This window comes from Spodoptera frugiperda, chromosome 27, assembly GCF_023101765.2.
Source record: "Spodoptera frugiperda isolate SF20-4 chromosome 27, AGI-APGP_CSIRO_Sfru_2.0, whole genome shotgun sequence".
NCBI lineage: Eukaryota > Metazoa > Arthropoda > Insecta > Lepidoptera > Noctuidae > Spodoptera > Spodoptera frugiperda.
Genome location: NC_064238.1, coordinates 10,200,924 through 10,213,132, shown reverse-complemented (window position 1 = coordinate 10,213,132; position 12,209 = coordinate 10,200,924). Strand labels below are relative to the sequence as shown.

Here is a 12,209-nt window from a genome sequence, read left to right as displayed (position 1 = left end):
CAGGATTTGTTTTTCAACATTTAGAATATAAAAAGCCCAGTGTCCCGTTCAATTATACCTGGAATAGCCATAATAAATAATAGAGTATGGAGATGGAGTGTTGTCAAACTTGTCAAAGTGTTGTTTAGCAATAGCAATCGTCTGAGCTGGTTGAGTAGAAGATTTTTCTGGAAAGTGATCTCCTATCTGAGGATATTTTGCATTTATTTGTGTGATTCAAGAATCATTTAGTTTCCTTTAGTAGACACAGTTAAAACACCATCATGGCTCACTACAAGGGAGCAGCATCTGAGGCTGGCAGGGCTATGCACCTCATGAAGAAAAGAGAGAAAGCCCAACAAGAAATAGAACTGCGTAAGAAGAAGATTGAGGAAGATTTGAAGATGGTAAACATTGAGAACAAGTTCGCTACACACTACGATGCCGTGGAACAACAATTGAAGAGTTCCACGATTGGTCTTGTTACCCTTGATGAGATGAAAGCCAAACAGGAACACATAGTCAGGGAACGAGAGAAGAAATTAGCACAGAAGAAAGCAGAGAAGGAAAAGGAAAGGCAGAAGGAGATCGAAGCTAAACAAGCACAGAAAAATAAACAAAAGAGACAGGTTGGTCAAGTTTGTTATTGTTTAAACTAAAAAAAAATAACACATTGTTGTTTACTGTGGACAGATATAACATGCTTACGATGCCAATTTGTTAAATGCTTTTGCTAGTTTTATACTTTTATATAATTACTTAATTAAAAATCAATTGTAGGAATTTGTAGTTTGAGGTGCCACATCTATAATACCATGCAAACCAGTCATCCTATTTGCGAAGTCAATGGACACAATTTTTATCTTTATTTATTTTAAAATTCTATTGGAATATTGTAAATGCAAAAGTATGTAAGGTTGTGTGAATTTTTACATCAAAACATCTGAAGTGATTGGGATTGAATTTTGGAACAGCGATAGACTATGGTCTGGAATAACATGCGGCTGCTTGTCCCAGACATAAGCTACTATACCATTAAACAAAAATATCTAAATTAAAGTACTTAATTTATTTCTAGATTCAAGCTTTATCATTTGACTTAAATGAAGAAGAAGAAGAAGAGGAGGTGGAACCTGATGCTGCAGAGGAATCTTCAGCGGATGAGAAACCACCAACTGAAGACAAAAGTTGGAGGGACAAGGAAGAGCCAGTATGTATCAAGAGTTGTGATTTACAACAGTTATCCTTTATATTCTAACTTGTTATAAAAATACATTTGAAATCTGTTGTTTCCAAAATGAAATTAAGTAGTTTAGTAGTTAATTAAGTAGTAGGCAAGAATATGATAAAATTTCCATTTTAAATGTAAAAACTTTTCACTTTAGTCACTTTCACTTACTACTATATTAAAATAAAATATCTTATTAAGATATTTTAGTTTGGGAAAAATTTCAACCATCATCGCTTACCACCAGCGAAGATGGTGGCCAAACTCCATCCTATTAAGTATAAAATAACCAATAACAATATTAATTGCAGGTGTACAAAAAAATTAAAAAGAATCCAGATGTGGATACATCATTCCTGCCGGACAGAGAAAGAGAGGAAGCCGACTTGAAGTTACGAGAAGAACTTCGTTTGGAGTGGGTGATGACACAGGCAAGCCTCAAAGATGAGCCCATCACAGTTACATTCAGCTACTGGGATGGGTCCGGTCACAGGCGAAATGTTACCTTGAAAAAAGGTGAGTTTTACTAATCTTAATCTTTATTTATATGATTACTTGAAAATTGGTGTTATGTCTCTTTCTTTAATTCTCCCATAATTTCTAAAATGCCTTTATTTTCATACAAACATTCCTAACACTCAACCCATCTTTATCATGGATGGTCTTCATCAACTTAATGTAAACTGTTGAATTATTATGATTGTACCTTTCCAGTTCAGTTTCTAATATCTTAATTTCTATTTCAGGTAATTCCATATACCAATTCCTTCAGAGATGCCTCGATACTCTTCGACCTGAGTTCAGTGAACTCAAAACTGTATCGGCAGACCAGCTTATGTATGTCAAGGAAGATCTCATTTTACCTCACCATTACACATTCTATGATTTTATAGTTACTAAGGTAAGTTTTACTACAGACTCTGTATGTTCTACTTTTATAATCATTATATATCAAGAAAAAAAACAATTACAATATCACCCATGCTGATTTAAAACATGTGAATTGCGAAAATGTGCATGAAAATCTGTTCAGTAGTTTTAGAGATTATTCTTCTCTGACAAACAGCCAAATTTTTGTAACCTTCATTATTGATTTACATGATACACAAACACATCAGGCAACAGCTGTAGGCATAGCATTTGGCATATAGGTAATATCTAATGACATTTACTTTTACAGGCCAGAGGAAAAAGCGGTCCTCTATTCCAATTTGATGCTTCTGATGATGTCAGACTTGTAAACGATGCTACACAAGAAAAACAGGATTCCCATGCCGGAAAAGTACTACTGAGGTAAGGAAAATTATATTTTAATTTTATTTATTTTTTTTGATTTTGCTAAACTTCAAACACTTAATTTTATGTGCTCTGCAGAAATAATTTACATAATTATACCTTTATTATTCCAATGTCCTTCAAAGGTTAAAAAGTGCTTTGAACTCATTATTACAAAAATATTAATACATCTTTGTGCAAATGCAAATTATTACATTAACTCAACCATATATTAATTGTTTTTACAGATCCTGGTATGAAAGAAACAAGCACATCTTCCCTGCTTCAAGATGGGAGCCCTATGATCCGACGAAAACATATTCCAAATACACAATCAAGGGAAAATGAAGCCGCCTACATACCTTATAATAAGTTACCATGAAGCAATCAGTTGGACGATAAAATGCAATAATACCAACGAATGTTATAAATAAATTATGTGTATTTGTAGTTATACAAGTGTTTTATTTTGTATCTGTACCAAGTTTTGTATGAATATAACTATATAGTACATACATTATTTGCGACAAATTATTGTACTTTACATCTTTGCAATACCCTGTTGAAAGATATTACTCCAGTAATAAAATAATGTAGTATTGAAATTCAACAACAAAACAAATACTGAATAATTAATAAACAATAAATAAATGAATATAATTAACAAGAACAACTTAGTTGATTGCAATAAAATGCATAAAATAAAATAAGTATTCTGATAAATAAAAGATTATAAATGTTTGATTAAAAATGTAAAGTAATATAACACTATCTGCCGCACTCATAGACATTCATTGATCAACTATTCCTTAGTAAGCTGCTAAGGACTGAGTTAAGTAACCATTAAATGACTGATGCCCGAATACTCTAACGCTACTCAATTTTAAGACGCTCTCAAATGTAGTTAATAAAATGACAGAGATAGCACGATATTTAAGTACAACATAAAATTGAGTAGCGTTTGAGTATTCGGGCGTTAGTACGGCGGTATTTCTAATAATTTTGATTAAATTGTTCAACAACAGCTACTATCACTAAAACTATGACTATGCATATAATGGACAATTGATGATTTTCTCAATGTGCTGCCATCTTTGGCTTTCCAACTTTTCCAAAAACTGTTTCTTTGTATCACTGATATGTTCTGGCTCTTTGGGCGGTGGAGCATATCTTTGGAAATGTATTATGGCTGCTAGAAGATTCCAAATACTGAACTCTGGCCATAAAACTTCCGTAAAGTACAGCACTGTATTGGAAACCTGAAAAAAAAAGATTTAAAAATAATAATGATGTTACAAAAATAACAATGGTTTACACAAATATTATTAGTTTAATGCTAAAATTAAACATGTGGGATTTTACAAAAATATGAAGCAGCCAAGCATGAAGATGCTTTATTAAACCCTTGGTTTAACAACCTTTGCCCGCGACTACGTCCGCGTAGAATGACTTCTGACAGAATTTGGGGATTTTTATGTTTTTATAAAATAAAAGTAGCCCGTCCCGTCAAGATCGGTCTAGCTATTTAAGAGAATAGCCAGACAGACAGACAAAAATTGTAATAAATGTGATTTTGGTGTATGTATATTCATATGCATGTGGTAAAAAGCAGTTATTTTAGTATTACAAACAAAACTATACTAACTACTAAAATACAAACAGATACACCAATTTTATTTATTAGTCTACTTATCACAGGTTATCTGTTGTGCTCACCTGCCATAACATAAAGTCAGACAATCTCACTTCGCCTGATGTCCTTACAAGAAGTTCCGCTTCCCTAAGCTCAAGGGTTTGTGATACAAGCTCATCATCAATGTCTTGTGGTGCCAAATCATTGTTCTTCACTCCATCCACTATGTGAGAGGCAGCTCGGCTGATTTCATCCCTACCTGAAAAAGTGTTTTTTATGAAAATTAAATGATGTAATTTTGCTCAATTATGTAAATTGCAATTTATTTTTGAATAGTTCTGAGCTCAGTCGAATATTTATTTTGAGTGTTTGACCTCAAGGACCGTGTTCGACCGTGTCGTGGGTGCGTTTACCTAGACTCGAAACAACAATTTGTGGATCATGCAAAGAGTTATTCCGTGTGGGAATCGAACGCGCTACACGAAGCACGGCAGCCAGTTGTCCAGCCACCACACCAACCGTGCAGTCAAATTAAACATAATGCATACTCATACTAAGGGTACAGAAATACATTTAAGAGAAATAAAAAGTAATTAAATAAGAATCATACCTGTGTAGGCATAAGCAATGTTTAATCTAAGCTTATTGTTATCTCTTGTTGCCAGCATAGACTTTGATACAAGAGCTTGTAGATCCTTTGGTAGCAAAGACAGTCTGCCTGCAATATGTATCCTCACACCCCACTCGTTGATTTGTTCACTATAAAAGGATAAATAATGATCAAAACTGAGTTTTCCTAATAAGATAATATACTGTATGGCAAAAATTAGTAAACAAAAGAACCATTATAATGGTTCACAGTATTTTTAGATTTTCATAAGTAGCTTTTCTCTAGTTAGAATTATTATTGAATGTTCTAAATCAAAATATGAACTAAATGGAATGACTTAGAAAAAAAACTGGGAGTCTAATTTCTAATTGTCTTTTCTCCAATTATAACAAGAATATCTTTCCATAATCCAGTTCCAATTGGTACAAATTAGATTTAAACTTAAAAATAGTGTAAAAGATAACGTAACAGCATACATTTCATCCATTAATCTTCGAAACTTGTCTCTAGCCAAATCCATAAGTCCATCGACTTCTTCTTTACTTCTTTTAAAGTTTTCTATACTGAATGCATACACCGTTACTTCTGGGATACCTAGATCTAAGCACCACTGAAATTACACAAACGAAAAAGTTTTAAATAAACCACTTGACTGCCGGTAAACAAGACAAAATACATTGTGTCTCATGTGGGTCATTCATTCAATTGATTAATAAGGAAAATCAAATTATAGTCAACAGTTTTCACAGAATTCAATAGCAGTAATACAGTAATTGGGTCAGTCCAACAAATGTGTCAAAGAATAACATGAAGACATCACAGTAATTACTATTACTAAAGGCACACTGTCACAACATCCTATTTTAGTTTTTATGCAATGAAGTTTGTGGGAAGGTAGGTAATTCAACATTATATGTTTTGGGGTAAAAGAAAGAGTTAAAGCTATGTTTAATAGAGAAGGCCCAAGAAACTACAGATATTGAATTATTAACAGATATTAAAACTAAAATAAATTAGTAATATATTAAAGAAAGGCCAAATTAAAAGTACCCTTAACCAATGACCATGCATGAAAAGACTGATGACTGTTGATGAAGCGAAAGAGGTATTTAAGATTCGTAGCAATTGGCGTTCCAATGTCTCTGTCTGATCCCATGGGAGACTGGCGTGAGGTTATGTATGTATGAATGTTTAAAATAAATTGTAACCCTTACCCTTAAAGTTTCGGACAGCTTATCAAATCCTTTGTAATGTCCAGCACTGTTATCAACGCTGTTCTTTTTCGCATAACGACGGTTTCCATCCATAATAAAAGCGATATGTTTCGGGATACGGCCGGTCTTCACAACTTTTATACAAAACATTTGGAAGAAGGACAAACAATTCTCTCTGACCCAAGACATTGTGCTAGAGTGAATAACAGTTCAGCAATGTTTGTGATTTAATTCTAAACACGATCTTCTATAAAACCACGTCAGTTTTACACGACTGCCCTTATCGGTTGACTTGACCTGTATGTATTTATTAAAATTACGCGCACTAAACAAGTAGTATGTGCATTAATAACGTACTTGAATATAATTAAAGTTATATAGTTGAATACATAATTAATTGTTTTTAATTATTTCGGTTTTTAGCAACTCGGTATAAAGCAGCATGAATGTTTCCTGTTCACTGTTGACATGACAAATGTCATGTTAAGTCACAATCACACTTTTCTGTGACGTCAAATATTTCGACAGATGAGAGGTTCTACCAACCTAACATTCTTGCGTATGCTTGGCGCATGTTTGTTTTAAAATAAAATCTACATAATAATGTTTTCCATAACTTTCATCGATAGATATGGCTATAATTATAAATTCTGAAAAATTTGGTTAAACGCCGCATTTGAATGGAATTCATTTAAGGAGTGACAAATTGGCAACATTTTTCGTGACAAAATATTTGATGACAACATTAACAAGAACTGTCATCTCCCGGAATCGTCTTGGATAGGTTATTTGTTTGTTAGAAAATTCGTATTAGAAATACCAATATATTATTATGAGTAATATATTTAAGCTTAAATTGACTGCTCTAGGCCATCCTAACCCAGGAGACTTCAATTGCGAGGGTAATTATATCATAACAACAGCTTAAAATTGCCGCATCCTACGCGTCGATTTTACACAATTTATTTTATTTTACAGATGAAAAGGAGTACAGAAGCGTAATTTTGTGGCTAGAGGATCAGAAAATCAGACATTATAAGATAGAGGAGCGGGATGGTCTGAGGAATATCGAGAAGGATAGTTGGAAGGACGCTTTCAATACTTACCAGAAAGATTTAGTCAGCCCGGTCTTAGAGGGCACTCCAAATGAACAATTAAATTGGTTACTCTCATATGCTGTGAGATTAGAGTACGCGGATAATGGTATGTACTTATAATTTAAAACTTTCAATAATACTTCTTTATCACTAGGCCTTGCTAAAGAAAAATACAGCAACCCATATTGCACACTATTGCATGATGATAATTGACCACATATTTCAGTGTACTTAAATATTTGACTGGATCAGTTTACTTATTCTTTTTTTATTATGAAATTATTAAAAATAAATAATTAGGTCATTATTATAATTAAATTAAATCATGTTTTTCTTATAAGTACACAAAGAAGTTCTCATAATGATTACTCATCTCTTGCATAATAATTTATTTCAGTTGAAAAGTACAAGAATGCAAAGGTGGAAAAACCAAAGCAGGCTGCACCCAATGTTGTCTCCTCTAATCCCTTGGATAATCTTGACTGTAAGTATAAAAGTATTGTTTGTTACCTCTTTATATATTATCTATTCAACCAATCTTTATGTCTATGTGTGTGTATGTCTTTAGTCTGGAGAAGGATAATTTACTTTGGCAAGGTTGATGGCATTTGAATGGTAATGATATTATTCCTTTTTTCTTACAGTTTCAAGCCCAGCATTCAAGGCAGGTGTAGAAAGAGTCTGCACCTTAGCTGGAGTCGGACCTCACCCAGACCCTAAATTCCGGTTGGCAGCCCTAGCAAACATTCTGAAGACCACACCACACCCACAACCACCCCCAAATGAGGCTAATTTAATACAGCAGCCATCTGATGTCCTGAAGCTACTGTTTGTCCAAGATCTTAGAGATTTGCAGACCAAGATCAATGAATCATTGGTTGCTGTCCAAACCGTAACCGCTGATCCGAGAACTGATACCACACTTGGCAGAGTTGGTAGATAAAGCTGTAATAATTCAGATTGGGCATCTTCTTAACTTAATGATCTAGTCTGTTACATTGGCTAAACATAATAGTTGCAATTTTTTTATAACTTGTTTCTTGTAACTGTGTGACAGATGCCCAAATAATCTTAATAAAATTAAAATTAATAATGCTCTGTATATCACTGCATTTATTTGTTAATTGTAAATTTTAAGTAATTTGTATCGAGTTCACAGTAACTTAAGCAAGTAAGAACTAAGTTTGTAACAGTGCATTAAACTAACAAAGATTTCAACTGAACTGATCTGTAATCTATTTATATCATTAAATAAAACAATTATTTAAATAGCTTAGTTTAATTCTGACATTCAATTAACAATTGTTTAGGTACTCCTAAGTGTACGGCAGTATACATAACAACAGTATGGTCGCTAGCTACTAAGATAAAACAAAATACGCCTTCATAAAACCTTGAACCTAAAAATGCACAACAGTTGCATACATTGACTGAGCTACTAAGTCAGTTTATAACAAGTTTTATATAACTATGAAGATTCAATGCATTCCACCTCCTTTTTCAAGCATTTGGGCGAATCTGTTGGTGATAAGTAATGAAACATCAATGAACCTCTCAACACAATTCGTAATGCAGGTTTCTGTGCGAGAGTCCAACTTGGCTCCAGGTTTGTCAACACATTTGTCCCAGCAGAAGTCGTTGAATTCATGGATCTGGAAATAAATACCGATTTGTATTCAAAATATTCATAGTCAGGGTCTGCCTAACGTTTAAGAAGCCTTGGCTTACATATACAAGAAAATATTCCATATTTTACGTAATATCGAACTCATTTGCGTATTATTAAAGTAATAAACAATGAATTTGTTACTTGAAAATAAAAAATTACAATGATGCAAGATAGCCAATATTTATGAAAATAAATTCAATTTACCTGTGCATGGAATTGGGCTTTTTGTTTTTCTGCAAGAAGAAAATCTTGCAGTTCAGAGTCTGCTCCTTTAGGGCTCGCGAAGTCAGATAAATCACTCATTTTAGATTTTAATTTTACGATATTTTAATTCAAGAAAGCTTGGTATCTTCCTCAGCTTAATTTTTGAGGTTATTCTACGTTTTGAAACATCAAGTTACGAACTGGCTTAAAACAAACCTCAAACCTCAAACTTCCACTTCTTCATAGTCATAACTAAACGTGCAATGCTTTTTAATTTTTCCCTTCTTTGGGTATGTAGCTTTTTAGACGTTACTAAATTGGTAATTTTAAATAATTAAAAAGGTCTTTGTTTAGAGATGTACATAAATAATAGATCAGAATTATTTGTGAAAACCGACTATGCACAGCGTAAAGTCACATTTTATAATATTTCTTGATGAGATTATGTACCACGATTTATCTAGGTATATGGATTTCCTATAATCCACTCCAACTTTGTTTGACTTAAAACCAAAAATAAAACTCACAAGTATTTAGTAAAACCCTGTTTAATTCTATTCCAAGAATCATAATTACAATGAATACTTTCCAATAAAATTAAGTACTTTATCATTGAGCGTTTTACGAACACTATCATCAAAAATGTATTGGCATGCATTTAGCGCCAATCTTGCGGTTTGTGATGAAGTTAAAGAAAAGGTCTTAGCACAGATTTTATATTCTTGAGCCAGTGATGTTGAGAATACGCCTTTATCGTCGGTCTGTGGAAATAAATAAAGGTTAAAGAAATTACGTGCCACTAGAGCCAGAAAAAAATCGGATTGGATGATGCTTCACTAGCGCCATCTCGTGTCATCATCAAAAAACACTTTGTTTTACTTACACAAATAATAGTAGGTATATCAGCATCATAAAAAAGCTTGAAGTGATGAGACTCATAGTCCGGTGTCGATTTAGTATTCACATTGCTAGTAAGACAGACCTCTGAAAAAAAAAAAGAATATTAGGTATTATAAAAACATAAGTAAAACATGTGTGTTACTTAGTAAAAGCTAATGAGGCTACTGACCAACAGGTATTTTTAATTGACAAAGGGTTGCCCATGTTTCCTCAGTCCCTCCATATTTGGGATGAATACAAGTACCATGGCCAAGGCGGTCTGGCTTAAATTTAAGCATTTCCATCACTTCAGCAGGGTTGCAAACTTCTCCACAATGTAGTGATACCTGTAAAAATAATAAATGTACACTCTTTGTGAAAAATAGTGATTGTAGATTCTTAGTTGGTTACTCATCTCTTACTTTTGAGCAATTAATGTTCATTGTTGTTCATTAGTATCACCAAAAATCAGAAGAATGGCTGGACCGATAAGTCTAATTGTGGTCTTGAATTATTTGTGAAGTCCAGAGAGGGTTTAAAGGGTGAGAACATAATCTTTGATTTGGTACGAAATTTGCCGGGTCAGCTAGTTTGTAGTATAGAAGTTTCAAATGTTCACCTTCAGACCAGCATTCCGAGCTTGTGTCAATGCTGGTACAAAACTCTGGAATGTTCCTGCCATAGGGTCCCCACTTAACTCTATACCAACTATCACATCTGGGTGCTTCTTGTAGTACTCTACAGCTAGTGCAGCTATTTCTTCAGCTTCTGCGATTGGTGATTTTCTATTGATTGAGATGATGAGGCGGGTAATAATTGATAGATGGAGAGAAGACTTTCTGGAAAAATTAAAACACATTAATATTTTCCATAATAATTCTATAGACTGGTTTAAATTGAAAATGAGATAAAATAATACCGAGAAATTTGGAACTTATTTTATTTTAGGTACAGTAGAACGGGGTGAATAGATACAGGAATAGGGTGAATAAATATTGACAAAATGTTCTAACATCTATTCATGCTATTCCTGTATCCATTCACCCCTTGATTTCTATTCACCCCATTTTATCATTACACCTTTTTTATGGTTTTCACTTACTGTATAGCCTTGACCAAAGTTTCAATATACTGGACTTTAGTCATGTGTGGGGTGTCACGAGGAGTACTCCTGAGCTCAAGGTAACAGCAGCCATCATCTTGAAATTCCTGAAGTGTCAGCCTCGTTGCTATAGTCAGAGCATCAGGAGTGCTTGTCAGCGAATGGGCAATGTTGAATACTTGGAAACAACTGAAAACATTTTTTTATTTAGTGCTGCGCTAGTCATAGTTTTCATTATTTCCGTATGTACCATTACATTGAATAAATAAATGTATAAACATAGGAATGTCTAAGCATCAAATAGATAAGTTTACTGATACTACTAACAATAAAATTGTTATCAGCGAGTAACAATATCGTTGAGTTGGTGCAAATATGTAACTGATGTAAAGTGGTAATAAGTGCATCAACTCAACATGTTGACTATTTAAATTGCTTCATTTACATGAGATGCGAGATGCAAGACAAGTATTTTATGAGTCATTTTTAAAATTAGACAAGAGATGATTTAAGACGAAGTTATATAACAAAGGAAGGTCATAATTGAATCATGCATATTTTTTGTGTACCTAAATATTTCATTTTTAAGCAAGAGATACTTACTCATACAAAAAACTTAGAAACTGCGGAGTAAATACCGCAACGAAATCGTAAAAAAATGTGTTATGATGTGAGCAATGTTTTTTATACTTGTGTGTATTATATCCACTAGCGATTTTTATTTAATAAATAAATACATTACTCCGTCAGATTTCTGGTGTCGCCGGCACCGATTTGAAATTCATCAAAGAAAGCATTCGTTTTGTCTTCAAGACCAGAATCAGCGTGAAACCTCTTCAGCTGGAGCATCGTAGCTGGACTTAGAGAACCATTTAGATGTGCATGCAATTCCTAAAAGTGAATTTAAATAAAATAAATGCAATTCTGTATTGGACATAATGTTTTGTCGGAAGAATACTTACAACTTTTGGTAACTCGAAAAAGAACGAATCAGAATCCATGGTTCAATAATTATGGTAATAACAATGAGCACAGCCGGTAATCTTCTAAAACTTTCCGCACTTCAATCAGAATCTGAATTTCATAAATCAGTCAACAATCAAAACAACAAGGAAAACTATACTGTCAATTACTGTCAAAGTAGTTGAGGTATAACATCATAGTTATCTTTGGAAATCGTATCCAGCCAATCACAAGTCGACGTCTTATCAGCGTAATGAGACATTGGTTGAATTTTTATTTGATACACTTCACCTTTGACCAATGAATAAAGCTTTGAAAAAATAAAAATAGTCTATGGCAAATGGCAATAATATTTT

The 12,209-nt window shown here is 33.3% G+C and overlaps 5 protein-coding genes across 5 annotated transcripts; 2 read left to right on the top strand and 3 right to left on the bottom strand.

Moving 5' to 3' along the window:
• The first annotated feature begins 101 nt into the window (after nucleotides 1-101).
• LOC118263846 (protein FAM50 homolog) lies at nucleotides 102-2,941 on the top strand. The gene is made up of 6 exons (XM_035576041.2): nucleotides 102-608; nucleotides 1,058-1,189; nucleotides 1,519-1,723; nucleotides 1,954-2,108; nucleotides 2,388-2,500; nucleotides 2,731-2,941. The coding sequence occupies exons 1-6, from the start codon at nucleotides 264-266 to the stop codon at nucleotides 2,828-2,830; spliced, it is 1,050 nt and encodes a 349-aa protein (XP_035431934.1). The 5' UTR covers nucleotides 102-263; the 3' UTR covers nucleotides 2,831-2,941.
• A 454-nt stretch (nucleotides 2,942-3,395) lies between these two features.
• Nucleotides 3,396-6,415, bottom strand: LOC118263668 (dehydrodolichyl diphosphate synthase complex subunit DHDDS). The gene is made up of 5 exons (XM_035575784.2): nucleotides 5,940-6,415; nucleotides 5,202-5,335; nucleotides 4,726-4,874; nucleotides 4,199-4,374; nucleotides 3,396-3,741 (listed from the first exon to the last, which is right to left on the bottom strand). The coding sequence occupies exons 1-5, from the start codon at nucleotides 6,126-6,128 to the stop codon at nucleotides 3,529-3,531; spliced, it is 861 nt and encodes a 286-aa protein (XP_035431677.1). The 5' UTR covers nucleotides 6,129-6,415; the 3' UTR covers nucleotides 3,396-3,528.
• A 257-nt stretch (nucleotides 6,416-6,672) lies between these two features.
• LOC118263696 (RNA transcription, translation and transport factor protein) lies at nucleotides 6,673-8,305 on the top strand. Its single transcript, XM_035575844.2, has 4 exons — nucleotides 6,673-6,841; nucleotides 6,918-7,142; nucleotides 7,434-7,520; nucleotides 7,681-8,305. The coding sequence occupies exons 1-4, from the start codon at nucleotides 6,772-6,774 to the stop codon at nucleotides 7,977-7,979; spliced, it is 681 nt and encodes a 226-aa protein (XP_035431737.1). The 5' UTR covers nucleotides 6,673-6,771; the 3' UTR covers nucleotides 7,980-8,305.
• Nucleotides 8,297-9,148, bottom strand: LOC118263697 (mitochondrial import inner membrane translocase subunit Tim8). The gene is made up of 2 exons (XM_035575845.2): nucleotides 8,910-9,148; nucleotides 8,297-8,688 (listed from the first exon to the last, which is right to left on the bottom strand). The coding sequence occupies exons 1-2, from the start codon at nucleotides 9,006-9,008 to the stop codon at nucleotides 8,515-8,517; spliced, it is 273 nt and encodes a 90-aa protein (XP_035431738.1). The 5' UTR covers nucleotides 9,009-9,148; the 3' UTR covers nucleotides 8,297-8,514.
• Nucleotides 9,149-9,439: 291 nt separating this feature from the next.
• Nucleotides 9,440-12,172, bottom strand: LOC118263686 (adenosine deaminase-like protein). Its single transcript, XM_035575807.2, has 7 exons — nucleotides 11,853-12,172; nucleotides 11,633-11,781; nucleotides 10,891-11,079; nucleotides 10,408-10,627; nucleotides 9,979-10,135; nucleotides 9,793-9,893; nucleotides 9,440-9,670 (listed from the first exon to the last, which is right to left on the bottom strand). The coding sequence occupies exons 1-7, from the start codon at nucleotides 11,889-11,891 to the stop codon at nucleotides 9,482-9,484; spliced, it is 1,044 nt and encodes a 347-aa protein (XP_035431700.2). The 5' UTR covers nucleotides 11,892-12,172; the 3' UTR covers nucleotides 9,440-9,481.
• Nucleotides 12,173-12,209: the final 37 nt, after the last annotated feature.